We start from the raw sequence: 15,199 nt of genomic DNA on the forward strand, positions 1-15,199 counted from the left end.
TCCTGTCCAGCTCTCTGCTGTGGCCTGGGAGGGCAGTGGAGGATGGCCCAGGTTCTTGGGCCCTGCACCCACCTGGGAGACCAGGAGAAGCACCTGGCTCCTGGCTTCAGATCAATGCGGTGTGCCGGCCGCAGCGGCCATTGGAGGGTGAAGGAAGACCTTTCTCTCTGTCTCTCTCTCTCACTGTCCACTCTGTCAAAAAAAAAAAAAAAAAAGAAAGAAAGAAATAGAGAAATGTGTATGATATTTGCACCAATGCCATTCATTATTTCCCAAATACTCAAAGGGCCTAACCAACTTTGTACTGCCAGAAAGACCAGCCCATTGATCTTGGGATTATCTGTTTTGATCTGTACTGCCCAGTTCATATCCTGAACTTTGGATCCCTGTGGCATCAGCACACAGTCTGTGCTTGGCAAACCATCATCTGCTTGGCCATCGCCGTGCTACACCCAGCACAACAAAGTAGTCTTCAATAAGTGTGACAACATGATTTTCAAAAGGTTTGAGTTTTTAAAAATGTAGCTGTGGCAGATGTTTAGCACCGGATAAAATTCTATCCCGCATGTAAGGAGCAGTTGAGAGAACTGGGTGCTGTCAGCCTAGAGAAGGTGAGATGGGGAAACACTCTTCACATTCTGAGAGAAATGGAACTACACGGCCCCGTGTGACTCCAAGTGGGGACGGAAGACGTGTGCCAAGGTGAAGCTCCGTCTAAGGAGAACCTTCCTCCCTGGACTGCAAAGTCCAACAGGAGAGCCAGAGGAGTGTCTGTTGTCCGAGTTGTTCTGGCTTGGTGGGATGTGACAGAGAGAATCCTTATTCTAGGCACGAAGTTACTTTTCCAAAATTCTTTTAAATTTGAGAACTACTGAATCTAAGAAAGCGTCCATTGGAGGAGTCTCGGTACGGTTTGCATCTCCAGGCTGGAATCCTCTCCTTTGGCTGGGATGCGCTTTCACTGTCCCTAGAAGATGCTTCCAGAAGGCCCCGCCTCTGGCAGGAGTAGCACGTGGACCCATCAGTGTCAAGGGCGAGAATGAGTCGTTCCAGTTGGCTCCTTCACCTTGGGATACTGAAAGCCAGCTTGGCAGATTTATGAGGTACTAGCGCAGCAAGGATGGCCTGAGGGCAAATAATGGGGAGAAACCGGAAGACACAATTAGCTCAGAAAGGCAGCTCTCCAGTGGGATGTCGTCAAGCAAAGCAATGGGGGCATTCAGGGATTGGGGCATTGGAAATGCTGTAATTCCATGTGGTCCTGAATTGGTATAAAGCATTGCTTCACACCCCCATGCACCACCCCGGGCACTGCTCCTGTGGCAGCCTCCCCCTCCCTGAGAGCCGTGGGCTGTTGGCTCAGCAACGTCAACGCTTGGATCCGTATCATGCCCTGCTGAGTGGCTGGTGCAGAAACATCCGCCGACAAGGCACTCACTACAGACTTAATCCTTCCTGCAGCCATTCAGCAAATATTATTATTATTTTTTTGACAGGCAGAGTGGATAGTGAGAGAGAAAGAGACAGAGAGAAAGGTCTTCCTTTTTGCTGTTGGTTCACCCTCCAATGGCCACTGCGGCCAGCACATCGCGCTGATCTGAAGCCAGGACCAGGTGCTTCTCCTGGTCTCCCATGGGGTGCAGGGCCCAAGGACTTGGGCCATCCTTCACTGCCTTCCCGGGCTATAGCAGAGAGCTGGCCTGGAAGAGGGGCAACTGGGACAGAATCCGGCGCCCCAACCGGGACTGGAACCCGGTGTGCTGGCGCTGCAGGGCAGAGGATTAGCCTGTTAAGCCACGGCACCAGCTCCATTCAGCAAATATTAATGAAGTACGTGCAATGTGCCAGGCAGGCACTAGGCTATGCATTGGCTGATTGGTGAAGGAAAAACAACAACCAACAGATAAGGCCCCTGCCCTTCAATGGTTCATAGTCTGGTAGGAAAGGCAGGAAGAAAAAAATCTCTTAAAATGTACAACTCCAATACACACTTGTCAGTTGAGGTCAGTGCAGTGACAGCCTTTGAGGTTGGGTGGTGAGGTGCTGACATCTAAGTAGACATCTGAGCCAAAGAAGGTAGGGAAGCTAGCATGCTACAATGCTCTGATGTGATGATGATTTCTTTGGTTCTTCTTTTTTTTTTTTTTTTTTTTTGACAGGCAGAGTTAGACAGTGAGAGAGAGAAAGGTCTTCCTTCCTTTGGTTTACCCCCCAAGTGGCTGCTACGGCCAGCGCTGCACTGACTGAAGCCAGGAGCCAGGTGCTTCCTCCTGGTCTCCCATGTGGGTGCAGGGCCCAAGGACTTGGGCCATCCACCACTGCCTTCCTGGGCCACAGCAGAGAGCTGGACTGGAAGAGGAGCAACTGGGACAGAACCAGCACCCCAACCAGGACTAGAACCTGGAGTGCCGGCACCGTAGGTGGAGGATTAGCCTAGTGAACCACGGCACCAGCCTATTTATTTGGTTCTAACGCAGGCAGCAGTGTGGTTAAGACTCCAAAGGTAGTGCTTGGTTCCACTGCTGTGTGCCCTTGGACAAGTGCCTGAACCTCTCCTGTTTCCTCTCCTGCAACATGACTACAATAGAACCCACTTCATCCTACATTTAAAGTGACTGAGCATCTTGACTGCTTGTCCCACTGCCCAGAACACAGCCTGGGACACAGTGGTCTCTCAATCAAGAGAAGGAATAACTAAGTGTCTGAACAGCCCCTGCCACAGTGAGTGCAGTAGGTGCTGGCCATGGTCAGCTACAATGTCACTGCTATCGACTGCCCTCTGGTGAGACCAAGGCACTTCTCTGCAAAGGAGTCACCTCCCTCCTCCCTCAGAAGTCACGCCGGCTGGGGCCAGCTCAGGGAAGCATTCACCCTCCAAGAATCTCTCTTCCAAATTGCACAGATTGCCTGGGTTTGTACACGCAAGCGCGCGCACGCGCACACACACACACACACATGCTGCTCAATCAGAGAAGGGACTTCGCACACACTGCCTCCCCAAGGCTTCTACAGGAGAATTTAATCTTCCCCTGGGCTAGAGGTTTTGTTCTCATGTGCTCAGTTCCATTTCTGTCAATGATTATCCAGCCAGTCATCTCCCCAGAGGTGGGACGGTTGTCTTGAGAAAGTGCATGTTTGCCTGCCACTGTGAACGCACCTGTGTTGGGTGTGCAAGGGGCAAGGTGGGCAGGGCTCAGTCGGAAGTGCCCTGTATTTATGCTGAAGTACGTGCGGTTCAACTACCCACTGGGAATGTGAGCCTGCAGGATGATGCTTAATCCAGGCTTGTTCAGAAGGGGCTGGGGCTGTTTCCTCCCCTCCCTTCTTGCCTCTGCGCTCATATAATCCAGGCTGCTTGCCGCCAGCTTTTGCCCACTGGAATCCCTGACCCCGAGTGCAGGAAGGTGCAGAGAGGTGGAGAACGAGCGCTTTCTCCTGTGAGATGGCAGGGCTCTGCCTGGCTGCTGCCGCACTGCTGATGGCGACAGTTCTTAGCAAATACAAGAAGAGCCCGGAGCAGGTGGGGAGCCAGGCAGTGTGCTTGGCCCTGGGCCTCTGGGCAGCCGTTTGCCTCATCAGCCTGTCCCTGTTCTGGGGCCTTGCACTCTTCTCCCTGTCGTGTCTCCTCATGTACACTTACCTGTCTGAGCAAGAGTGGTTACCTGTGGATCAGAAGGCCGTTCTGGTGACAGGTAAGTGGACGGGCGCTGGAATTCTTACCGAGCAGGGGCAGGGTCTGAAACTTGCTTGGCTCCTGTGGGACTTTGTCAAATTTGGCTTTGCAATGACACACTTGGCATGGAGAAAATGAAAGCACCTCCCCAGTGTTTTTCACTGCGTGGTTCTGTTAGCTTCGAGAGGTGCATGGGAAGGAGCCGGGGCTGGGAAAGAGAGGTGAAGGTGGAGTGTATCCGAGCACTGACTTTGCAGTTTCCAAGGAATAGCTATCAATAAGCAAGACCGCCGTGTTTCATGTGTTTCTTTGTACCCAACAATGTCCTGTGTCTGTCTTTAGGCTTAACCAGCATTTTGTCAGGATGAATGCTGGGCTGGGTTCTAGACGTGGGCTCAGGCTCCTTGGGTGGGCAGGAGAGCTTGCAAAGCCAGGTTCTCCCGTCCTTGGTTGCGAGGGAATCCACCTCTGCGGTCTGCCTGGCTGTTGTGCAGAGCCTCGGGTTCTGCCTGAACCTTTCCTGTCCCGGTCTGTCTGTCATTAGCCTGCTAATGTTTCTTAATTGGATCGAGCCAGCCGTGTGTCCCGCGTCCAGTTGCTCGTTAGCCGACTCCTGCTTTTGTGTTTTATTCCATTGCAAGTATTGAGGCCAAATTAAATTCCTTTGAGTTGTGAAACTGGTTTGTTTGGTTGTGAAGTTCCAGCATGGATAGGGCTTTAATTAGGATTATCCAGAGTTATCCTAACCCAGAAAGCACTGCCAAGATAAAGAGAGGATCCCAGCTGCAGAGTAGGTTACAGGGAGCCTCCCCTCAACCCTGCCCCCACCCGCACCCCCAGCTCCCAGTTCTGATCTGCTGGGGTGAAGGATTGCATGGGGTGCGTGTGGAAAGAAACAGGGGGCTTTGGCAATTCCCCGAGAAGTGAACCCTAAAGAGATTTTTTTCTATCTCCCCTTTTACTTGAACCTAATAACACAACTCTGTCTTGAAATGCAAGTTGGCGCTTGATGGAATTTTTAAGTATTGTGGAAAACATGCTTCTTAAATAAAGTTTGAGGGTAGAAAACACAGCCCGTGCAAGGGCTGTTCATCTGCACGAGCTTGTGCTATGGTCTGTGCTCCTGCAGCAGGTAAACGGGCTGCGTTTTTGTTTTTCTCTAGAATTCTCAGGTGGACTGGATGAGAACCTGTAATACAGTCTTAACTGTGCATTCTGTGTACAGCGGCCAGTACTTGAGGACGATCCAGACCAGACTGACGTTCCACACTTGTCCCTCTGAGTGAAAGGAGACGGGACAAATCAGCATATTAAAAAAGAAATGGCAAAGCAAGGGTGATGCTAATAGGATCTCCCCAGAAGTTCAAAGTTTCCTGAGGAATGAAATGTAGGGAACGGCACTGCTAAGGCTAATAAACGAGTAGATAAACCTCAGGATAAATTTGGGTGAAGCTCAGGGTAGCTGAGACAATGACAATTGCTCCTGCTATTTTATCTTGTCAGCATTCTTGATGCCATGCTTTTAAAGCTGGAGGCTGTGTTAAAGCTCACCAGACACACACCCAGTCCAGGGTGTGCAGCCACTGAAATGTCCCAGCCTGGCTGAATGGCCAGCAGGAGGTCCAGATAAGGTTTCCAGATCTTTGTCCTAAATGGAGAAATGTAAAATGTGAGTTTAGTCAGAGCCACCCTGAGTTCACAATAGCTTGTGTGTGTGTGTGTGTGTGTGTATATATATATATATTTTTTTTTTTTGACAGGCAGAGTGGACAGTGAGAGAGACAGAGAGAAAGGTCTTCCTTTGCCGTTGGTTTGCCCCCCCAATGGCCGCTGCGGCCGGCGCATCTCGCTGATCCGAAGCCAGGAGCCAAGTGCTTCTCCTGGTCTCCCATGCGGGTGCATGGCCCAAGCACCTGGGCCATTCTCCACTGCCTTCCCGGGCCACAGCAGAGAGCTGGACTGGAAGAGGGGCAACCGGGACAGATTCCAGCGCCCCGACCGGGACTAGAACCCGGTGTGCCGGCGCTGCTAGGCGGAGGGTTAGCCTGTTGAGCCGCGGCGCTGCAGCTTGTGTTTATGACAAGCTCGCGCCTCTTCTCCCAAAGTCGCAATCCTGAACGCCAGAATCCTGGAGGTCGAAATCTGGAAAGGTCAAATCCCCGCAGTCTGGGAAAAACAAAAAACATCAAAAGCTGGGAAAAACAAAAAACATGTACAAATTCTTTTAAAAGACATTTCTGATGAGCTCACTCAAAGCCCAGAGATGAGATCTCAGAAAATTTTATCTTTCACAAATGCAAAAGGACATTTACTGAGAAATTTCCCACCTTCTTAGGTACTCAAATAAGGTTTCCACACAAAGTCAGCATGGAGATCATGGACTTTTGACAGAAAATTTGAAAAAAAAAAAAAAAAAAGGAAATGCATAGGACAAATTAGAACTCTCTAAAGTCTTTACAAAATGTATACTTTCTGTATCAGAAGCAATATGAAGATGAAATACAGAGCACAGTGAACTGTGACTAACAACACAGGAAACTCAATATAGTGGGGAAAATTTTGAAGAAGAAGACAGACTAGAAAGACAAGTGGAGGGGCAGGAATCCCGGAGCAGTAGGTTAAGTCAGAGTGCCTGGCATCAAGTCCGACCTCCACTTCCCATCCACCTGAGAAGCGGAAGATGATGGCCTAGGTGCTTCGATTCCTGCCACCCACATGGGAAGCCCGGATGGAATGGCTGGACCCTGGTTTCGGCCTGTTGCCAGCATTTGGGGATGGAACCAGCAAACAGGAGATCTCTTTCTTTCTCTGTCTCTCCCTCTCTCTGTGGCACTCTGCTTTTCAAGTAAATTAAAAAAAAAAAGGAAATGTGAAAAAGTATTATAGGGACAGATTATGGCAGCTGCATAGAGTACCCCACAAGAGCTGGGACACTTTCCCAACCATGGGCTGCCAGTCGAAGTCTTACAGTGCAGAGGCATAATAGCTTCTTTTCTCCCTTTAAGGGTGCAGCTCCCCTCCCACTCTCCATCCACATTCATTTCTCTTTCCGTGGCATCACTGAGTGCACTCACACTCACTGGGTATCTCTGGAAGCGTCCTCCCAGACACACCCCAAGAATGCTCCCCCGGGTTTCTAGGTATTGATTCTTCCTAAAATGAGGCAACCACCCTGCCCACAGATGAAAATGCACCAACCCCTCTGCCAGAACTCGGCTTTCTACTATTGCACAGCCTCTTCTCTCAATGGGAATTGTGGGCTGCGGGGTTTCAGCTTGTAGGATTTCATCATCTGATCAGTGCCTCTTCGGGGGTTTTTAGATTTTAGGCATTTAGGTCTTTCAGGATTGTCCACATTCAGGATTACGGTGCTCAGGATTGGTCTTTGAGGATTATGACTGGCACCAGTTATAAACGGGTTTGCATTTTAGTGGGGGTGAGGCCAGGGGAGAAATGAGGTCATATACATAAAACTAGTATTCCTTTCTCTAATAACTCAAGTCTTGAGATTTCATCTTAAATACGTATTCTGAGGTAGGAACCAAAGAATAAATGGCATATTCATCACACTCTTATTAATTACAATAGTAAAATATCAAGAGCAACCAAAGAGATTAAAATCTACCGTTTGGATTCCTGGAGATAGTTGCTGAATGGTCAGATGAGAGTCCAGAGCTTATCTGCAAGGGAGTGGTCTCGAGTCCAGAGTCCTGGAGGCTGTAAGTGGTTGGAAGGAAACCATTTATAAACATTGGGGTTAGAGTTCTAGAATATGTCCTCCCCTCCCCAGATTTTAAGTTTCCCTAATGTCATTGTAGTACTTAGATGATTAAAAACACTCAGAGATAACGTTAAGCGAATAAAGTCCATTTTAGTTTCTCCTTCATTATGGATGAGGGTGGAGGGCAATTACAAAGACAAGGTCAAAAAAAGAGATTTTTCTGTGTCTTTTGGGTCCTTTATTTCATTTGTTAAGAAGTTCAAAGCTCTTTTGCCTCAGAGACAATATAATTATGGTAAGGATAAGAAATAAGCAAGCAAAGCATGTCTGAATATGTACTTGTCTCCAAGGCACCTGCCAGCCCTCTGGTTTTCTTAAGGGGCTGCGGAAGTCGTGGGAGCAGGAGGGCGTAATTTCAGTAACGCTCGAAGCCCAGTACAGTGGGGAAGCTGTGAAGTCAGACGGACTCGGCCTTGAATCCTGCATCTGTCTTGCCTGTGCTGAGCTTCAGATGAGGATTTCTGTGAAAAGGATTTGTTAGGATGATTTCCAAGGAAGATCACCCTAGGCAGATGTTCGGGAGGGGGGTGTGGATCTCAAATCGGAGGTGCCAATGCGGGGGTCAAGGAGGTATAGTCTTCAGGCCATCGCACTGTCCTTGGATGGGAGGGGAGGGGGGGCTTCAACACCAGGCACTCTCAGCACCCGTGGACTCTAGAAGAGTGGATTCTTGCATCCTGGTGTAGCCCTCAGACAGCGCTGTAGCCACTGGCACCATGGTTAATGCACACAGAAGTGCTCCGGAGGTCCAGGGTCCAGGGCCATCTCCTGCAAACACTCCTAGCTGGGTGGCCTTTGGTACTCCGGGGGTTTGGGACCTCTGTTTTCTCCTCTGTAAACAGGGAATGATCTCATTTACAGGAACACAACTCAGATTCTCAAAGGTGGAATTAGAGGAGAGAGTGAGTGGGAGAGAGATATGACAGGGTGCCTGTGGGGGGGGGGGGGTTGAGGAGTGGTTACAAGGAATCAAGAAATAAAAAAGACTGACAAACAGATGGAGAGAAGAAACATCCATTTATTCATTTAATAAATATTTATTGAGAACCCAGGATGTGTCATGAATAAATATTTTCTACAGATAGTGGTAGAAGAAAATTTAGAATTTTTATTGTCAAGCAATGGGATCAGAATTCCTACTTATCCTTGACTTTGAACCCACACTCACTGGGGTTTCCTCCTTATCACCAGCATTTCCTTCCCAGCCCATCTGAGCTCAGTAGGGAACACACAGGTAACTTGGGTTTTCTGCTCTCAGCCCTTTTGTCTTCACTCCTCTCGATTTCCTCAGCCACTTTGAGTGCAAAGCACCGATTTCACATCTTCCATGTGCAGGGCACACAGCTGGAGACCTCACAGTCCGATGGGAAGACAGTTAGAATTTCCCTTGAGCCCTTTGCATGGAAGCATGAAGAGGTTGTTAATCCACCTACTTTTGTAAGAGTTTGAGTGGAGGTTTTCATGGGTTCTGCAGGTGGGGTGTTTTGAAAGGGAGACAGTCCCAGGGAATGAAGACCCACTGTGCTGCACTGAAGGCCAGGACCCACGTCCTCCTCCTCAGCCACAGCAGAGCGCTTTAGATCCAACCCAGGGCAGTGTTGGGTGAGGGAGCCGTGAGGGAACTAACCACGGCAATGAAATGTCCTCTCCTTTCTGTGGCCCTTGGTTGGACACAAGAGGATCGCCCTCCTCTGCCCACTCACTCAGGTGCTATCTCCGGGGCTCTCTTTGCTGGGAGCACCTGCCTACAGAGCGAAGAGGGACAGGGCCAAGCTATGGGAGGCTCCATTGTACCACAGCAGCTTAATTGCTGCCCTGCTCTGGACAACCTTCATGTGGGCTTTGTTCTAAGTGTGCTCTGGCTTACCCAGGGCCCCACCAGGAGGCTGAAAGTTCCCTCCGGGGTCCCTGGTACCCTCTTAGTCACCAGAGGTCAACATGCCTTCCAGCACTGCCAACACTATTGTCTGGCTTCCTTGCCATCCAGGGCACTGCATACTCCTGCTTGTCCCCCTCCTCTGACCCTTGACACCTTGAGTCTTTGTCTCACCTTTCCCCCAACGTAACCTCTGTGGCTTTTGCTAATTTCTCTTCCTGCTCCTACAGAAGCAATGGTCTCCTTTGTGTGAGGGCTAGCTAATCTGTGGTTTTCTGTACCTGTTATTCCACACCCTCCTGACTCATATTTACAGGATTTTAGCCTAAGACTCTAAACCTGGCACAGATAAGGCAAACTTATATTTCCTCCTGGTCCTTTTAGTTTCTGAACTTCGTTGGCTCTTTTTTTTTTTTTTTTTTTACAGGCAGATTTAGTCAGTGAGAGAGAGAGAGAGAGAGAGAGAGAGAGAGAGAAAGGTCTTCCTTTGCGGTTGGTTCACCCCCCAAATGGCCGCTATGGCCAGCGTGCTGCACCGATCTGAAGTCAGGAGCCAGGTGCTTCCTCCTGGTCTCCCACGTGGGTGCAGGGCCCAAGCACTTGGGCCATCCTCCACTGCACTCCCAGGCCACAGCAGAGAGCTGGACTGGAAGAGGAGCAACCAGGACAGAATCTGGTGCTCCAACCGGGACTAGAACCCGGGGTGCTGGCGCTGCAGGCGGAGGATTAGCCTAGTGAGCCACTGCGCCGGCCTCATTGGCTCTTCTTACCTTCCCCCGATTCTGTCTGCCCCAGCTCTTTCCCTCTTGGCTTCTGCTTCTTTATGTCAGTCACTCGCCGCAAGTTCTCCTCGCACACTGCTTTGCAGTGGTTTCTTCATAGGTTCACCTGCCTCTGTCTACCTTCCTAAAAATCAGCAGTCCCCAGACCCTCAAATCCTCTGCTTTCTCCTGCCGGCCCCATTTACACTTCCTGCTCTCTCCAACGGTAGCCTTGTTGGCATGTGTGACTCCACCTGTATTTGCATGATGCAGAAGTCTTTACGTCTCGCCTAGCCTTGTGTCCTGCACTGCTTCTTGAGAAGCAAGTGTGTCCCAGCGTCAGTGTGTCCCCAGCCTGCGCTCCAAGTTCCCCCAGATCCTGCCATCGGCCCAGCATTTTCCACTTATCTGATGGCAGTGTCCTCATCCACCCATCTGTCCACGTCAGAAGATTCACAGCCGCCTCTGAACCCTCCCATCAACGTGCCTGAACCAGAACCTGAGAGTCCCCCCCTCCCCGCCTTCCCTCTCTTTCATTGCCTCGTTCTGCTGGCTGCTTACTCCTAACCCCGCGGCCTTTCCTTGCCTCCTGGATGTCGGTCTGCCTTTCCATTCCCATCATCATTCCGTGTCCAGTCTCATCATTTCTCATCGGGACTACTGAAACAACATTGTGATCGCTCTCCACACCACACGTTTGCTCCGTTGTCACCTTACAGCCAGAATGAATTTTCCAAACTATAAATCTGATGAATCCACATTCCTCTGTTGAAAAAAATCCTGCTACAGCTGCCACATCCCCTAAACAGTCTGCATGTCTTATGTGCAAAGGCTCTTGACAACAGAGATTGGATCATACACTTCCTCTACACGCCGCAATTTCTAATAAAGTTCTGGATACTTATTAGCTATTGAAAGTTGTATGCTGTCCAGACACCATCCTTAAAACCTGTGAGGCACATCAAGTATCACCAGAGAGGTAAAACCTGTGATTTTCATTAGGGCCCCTGGTTCAAACAACTTCTAGTCTCAAAACCGTCAAAGGTTGTCCTGATCTACACAGCCCGCAGCTGCCTTGCCCACTGGATCATGTCGGCACCTGGACCCTGAGACTCCACAGATTTCAGAGCTCTTAGTTAGGCTCCTAATGATGAACCCTTCGGAGGTCCTGCCGCTTGGCCACATCCTCTACCTTCTCAATTTTGGTGAGGGTCAAGAATTAAACCAGACTGTAGGGTGCTGACATATCTGAGGGTGCCTCAAAAGTCACATGGTCAAATTGAATTAAAAAATCAGTCTATTGGGGGTCAAAACAATTTGAAATCCATGCAGTGTTTCCAATTTTTGAAAGGCCCCTTGTTTGTATCAGGATATGCATGGGAAAGATTCTGAAGCAAGGCCAGAGACCAGACTGACGGGTGGATGGGTGAGACAGCTCCTCTTCACTGAACCACCAGAAGGTACCCAGACAATGGCTGAGAGAAAGGAGCATGTCCAGGCGCCAAGGGGCCAAGATGGGAGCACAGAGATGGGCTGACGTGGGGGAGCACATTGCATTGGGATGACCAGAGGCCCTCGGGCTTCCATCCATGCACCACTGTCATAAAGCAGATTCTCCTGTTTGGCCCAAGACTCTATATACACCATCTGCTGCTCCCTGCCTCACCCTCACTCATTGGCCCACACATGAGATCCTGCCTCAACACTCAGAATCACCAACTCCCGTGCAAAATCAAACCTAAAACTCAAGATCAGGGACTCCTGGGAACTTGTTAATACCCATTGAGTCTGAGGACACGAGTTCCAGGGACTGTACCAGCCACGTCTCAATTTGAACCGGTGCTCCATATGGCCTTAGAATAAATAGAACCCAAAGTGCTTGGCCGCTTAAGAGTTCTCCGAGCTGGGGCAAGTTAATTAGCCTGCCAGAGCCTCAGTAATCACAATTCTGATCCCACCAGCACTGTCAGGGAAGGAATGAGATGAGACAGTGAAGGGCTTTCCGCAGCCGGCGAGTCTCACTCTGAGCCCACGAGGAGCAGCGTGTGGCTGGGGGAGAGGGTGGAGAGAGGGCCTCCCCCTCGGCCAAAACAGAGAGAACCCCTTCTTCAAGATCCTCCCGCTCAACACCCACACCTTTTCCCACTTAAAGTTTGAGAGGAGCTTCTGGAATAAGGCACAGAAAGTCTGTGCTAAGATGATGGCGTAAACTAATACGTCATCTCGGGGGACACAGATTCCCTCCTTGTAACACTCTCCTGCCTGGGGATGCTTCCCACATAGCTTCCAGAAGGAAAGTCAGTATCGGCCACCCAGCCTGCGTGGGGATCAGAGGCTGGGGCCAGGCGTGCCCAGCCATGCAGAGTCCATTTTGGATGACACCAGGCAATTTCTTTCTGCTTCTGGCTGCCCTCCTTCTCTGCTCCCATGATGCCCCTGCAGCCCCACCCGTCTGTCTCTCAGCCCAATTCTGGAAGGAAGCAGGGATGCTGGAGACTGGGAGCCAAGCACCACGGGACGGAACCTGGATGGGGACATCTCACAAAGGCAGGTGTGAGAAACCGTGGGCCACGTGGGGTCTAGGACACATGCCCCAACCAATGTCATCTTTCCTGTTTCCAAAGTGATACAGGCACCGAGGGGCCAATGGCCGCTGATGGACTGGTACTGAAAGTTGGGGTCTAGAAGGAAGAAGGAAGCGGGGAAGTCCCACACAAACGAGGACACACCCGGGGCCACGTGCAGCTGCCCATCTCACCGGCAGCCAGTTATTGCCAACTCGTCAGACTGTGTTTTCCCACCGGAAGCAGGAAATCGTAAATTTTCATGTGTGAAATCTTCCCTATAAAAAAAGCTGGTGATTAGTTCCTTCTCATTTAAAACAACCCCACAGATCAAACAAAACATATCCTTGTTGCAAGCTGGCTCTGGTTCCTTTAAATGCTTCAGAGAGTAGCAGGTGAAGAAAGAACTTTTGTCTTGCGCAAACGATTGCATCATTTGGCATCATTCCCGTGGTAACTTTGGTATCAGGGCTCCTGCCTTCAGTCTCAGGTTTCCCGCAGACTCCTTCAGAGAGGGGCTGAGGGAGGAAGAACTTCCCCTCTGGCAAACTTTTCCAAACTCGAGGGCTGTGCGGCTCCCTGAGCCTTCTGCAGCCCCTCTGGGGAGGGAGCGCGGCGTTGGGGTTAGGGCGACACAGCCCTCTGGTCCCCAGGCAGCGTTTGGCTACACGCATGGAGGTCTCGCTGGCCTTTTCTCCTTTTTGTAGGCCAGTGTGACACTGGGGAAGTGGAAGCAGGAGGCAAGAATGTCTCATCCTGCCCCTTGGGTTTACAAAAGTTACAGCCGGGCAAGCTCCGTTTTTGACTCACCTTCCCCAACACCAGGATGTCCTTTTCAGGATCATCCAATTTCATCCAAAGAGTTGTTTGAGTAACCCGGGTGACAAGGAGCTCACTACCTACTGATAGGAATCATTATATCTTTATACAGTGTTAATAGTTGTAAATATCTTCCTTGTAATGAGCCAAAGTAATCCTCCCTGAACCTTGGCTCTGCCCTTGGCAGTCACATAATCCAATTAAAGGACTCTGCACACCATCGCCCTTCAAACCTGCGGAATCTGCCTCGTATCTCAGCCAAATCTTTGAACTAAATCTTCTCATTCCTTTCGCCGTTTCTCCCATGACCTAGATTCTAGAACCTTCGCCACTCTTTCAAGTCTTCTCTCGCCCATTTCCCGTTTCTTGACATTCCTCTGAGATGCTGACTCAGTGAATAGCATGTCCCACCTTGGGACAAACAAAACAAACCAGAGTGGAATGAGATGAGGTGAAACTAAATCAGAACACATGCAAGGTTCATTTAAAAAAAATTTTTTTTGAAAGGCAGAGTTACAGAGGGAGGGAGGGAGGGAGGGAGAGAGAGAGAGAGAGGTTCCATATCTACTGGTTCACTCCCCAAATGACGCAGCAGCCGGAGGTGAGCCAGGCTGAAGCCAGGAGCCAGGATCTCCATCTGACTCTCCCATGTAGGGAGCAGGGACCCAAGCACCTGGGCCATCCTGTGATGCTTTCTCAGGCACATTAGCAGGGAGCTGGATTGGAAGCAGAGCAGCCAGGACTCAAACTGGCATTCACATGGGATGCTGGAGTCACAGGCAGCAGCCTAACCCTCTGCAACACAAGGCTAGCCCCCTTGCTAGGTTCTTTACTGGGTACTGTTGCTTGGTGGACTGGGGTCAATCCAAAGAATCCTTTCTCCCTCAGTTGCATCCTGAACAAAGTGAAAAGTCCTGGGGAACCGGGGCCAGTGGCCACGCTGTCAGTTTGATTTCCAGCGGAACCATTGGCAGAAGCGTCTTTGGTGTGATGAGGGCTGCGCCCTCTGCTCTCTGGGGTTTTCTTTTTTTTCCCAGGCCTGACCATTTCTCTGAGTTGTCCTTTGGGTTCCCCTGCTACACAGAGAAGACTTCCACATCCCACGAAATATTCACATCAGCCACACCAGTCAGATATTTTGCTCTCCGTCCACAGGAAATGAGAGCGGGAGAAGCCAGAGAGAGCCCAGGAGTGTCACTATGATAGGAGTCCCTCGCAATGCAGAAAACACGAAAGTGAGGAAGCAGTGTTTCTCCCTCAGCTGGGGCTCAGAAAGCAGACTCTGGGTGGAGGAGGCTGTGTGTGACCTGTGGCTTGTGTGAGGATGATCCAGGGAGCTCTAAGCTTCAGTGGAGTCAGTGCTGGGCTGTGTGTCCACAGCCGGCCCCCAACCCCATCTCCATACCCCTTCCGTTCCACCTAAGTTCTATACAATATGCAAATGAAAGTCTGGGACCGCCCACTGGCCCTGAGCTCTTGGACAAGCTGCTTCACTTCTCAGAGGTTCACCTTCCTCAGATATAAAATGAGAAACCTGATTAATGTCTCCCCTAAGGATTAAGCCAGAATTATGAATAGCTATTGTTGCCTGGTGCATGGTTGATGCTTCATGAAATATAATGAGTTTGACTTTTTTCTTATGCTTTCCATCCCATCACCTCCTTGACAAAGAGGAGCTTGGGCGTCCTGCCTTCTGTGCCCTGCGAGAGCACTGCTCCATCCGTC

At 50.2% G+C, this 15,199-nt stretch overlaps 1 protein-coding gene across 2 annotated transcripts in view; it reads left to right on the forward strand.

The window, feature by feature from the left end:
• The first annotated feature begins 3,130 nt into the window (after positions 1-3,130).
• The window catches only part of HSD17B2 (hydroxysteroid 17-beta dehydrogenase 2), a 60,026-nt gene continuing 47,957 nt past the window's right edge, over positions 3,131-15,199 (forward strand). The window contains exon 1 of one of the 2 annotated variants that reach the window (XM_062176460.1): positions 3,131-3,692. In XM_062176460.1, coding sequence (XP_062032444.1) covers positions 3,443-3,692 — 250 coding nt within the window. In that variant the 5' untranslated portion in view covers positions 3,131-3,442. The remainder of the gene's footprint in view (positions 3,693-15,199) is intronic. The other variant, XM_062176459.1, reaches the window with a different exon arrangement.

Source organism: Lepus europaeus, chromosome 19 (genome assembly GCF_033115175.1).
Source record: "Lepus europaeus isolate LE1 chromosome 19, mLepTim1.pri, whole genome shotgun sequence".
NCBI lineage: Eukaryota > Metazoa > Chordata > Mammalia > Lagomorpha > Leporidae > Lepus > Lepus europaeus.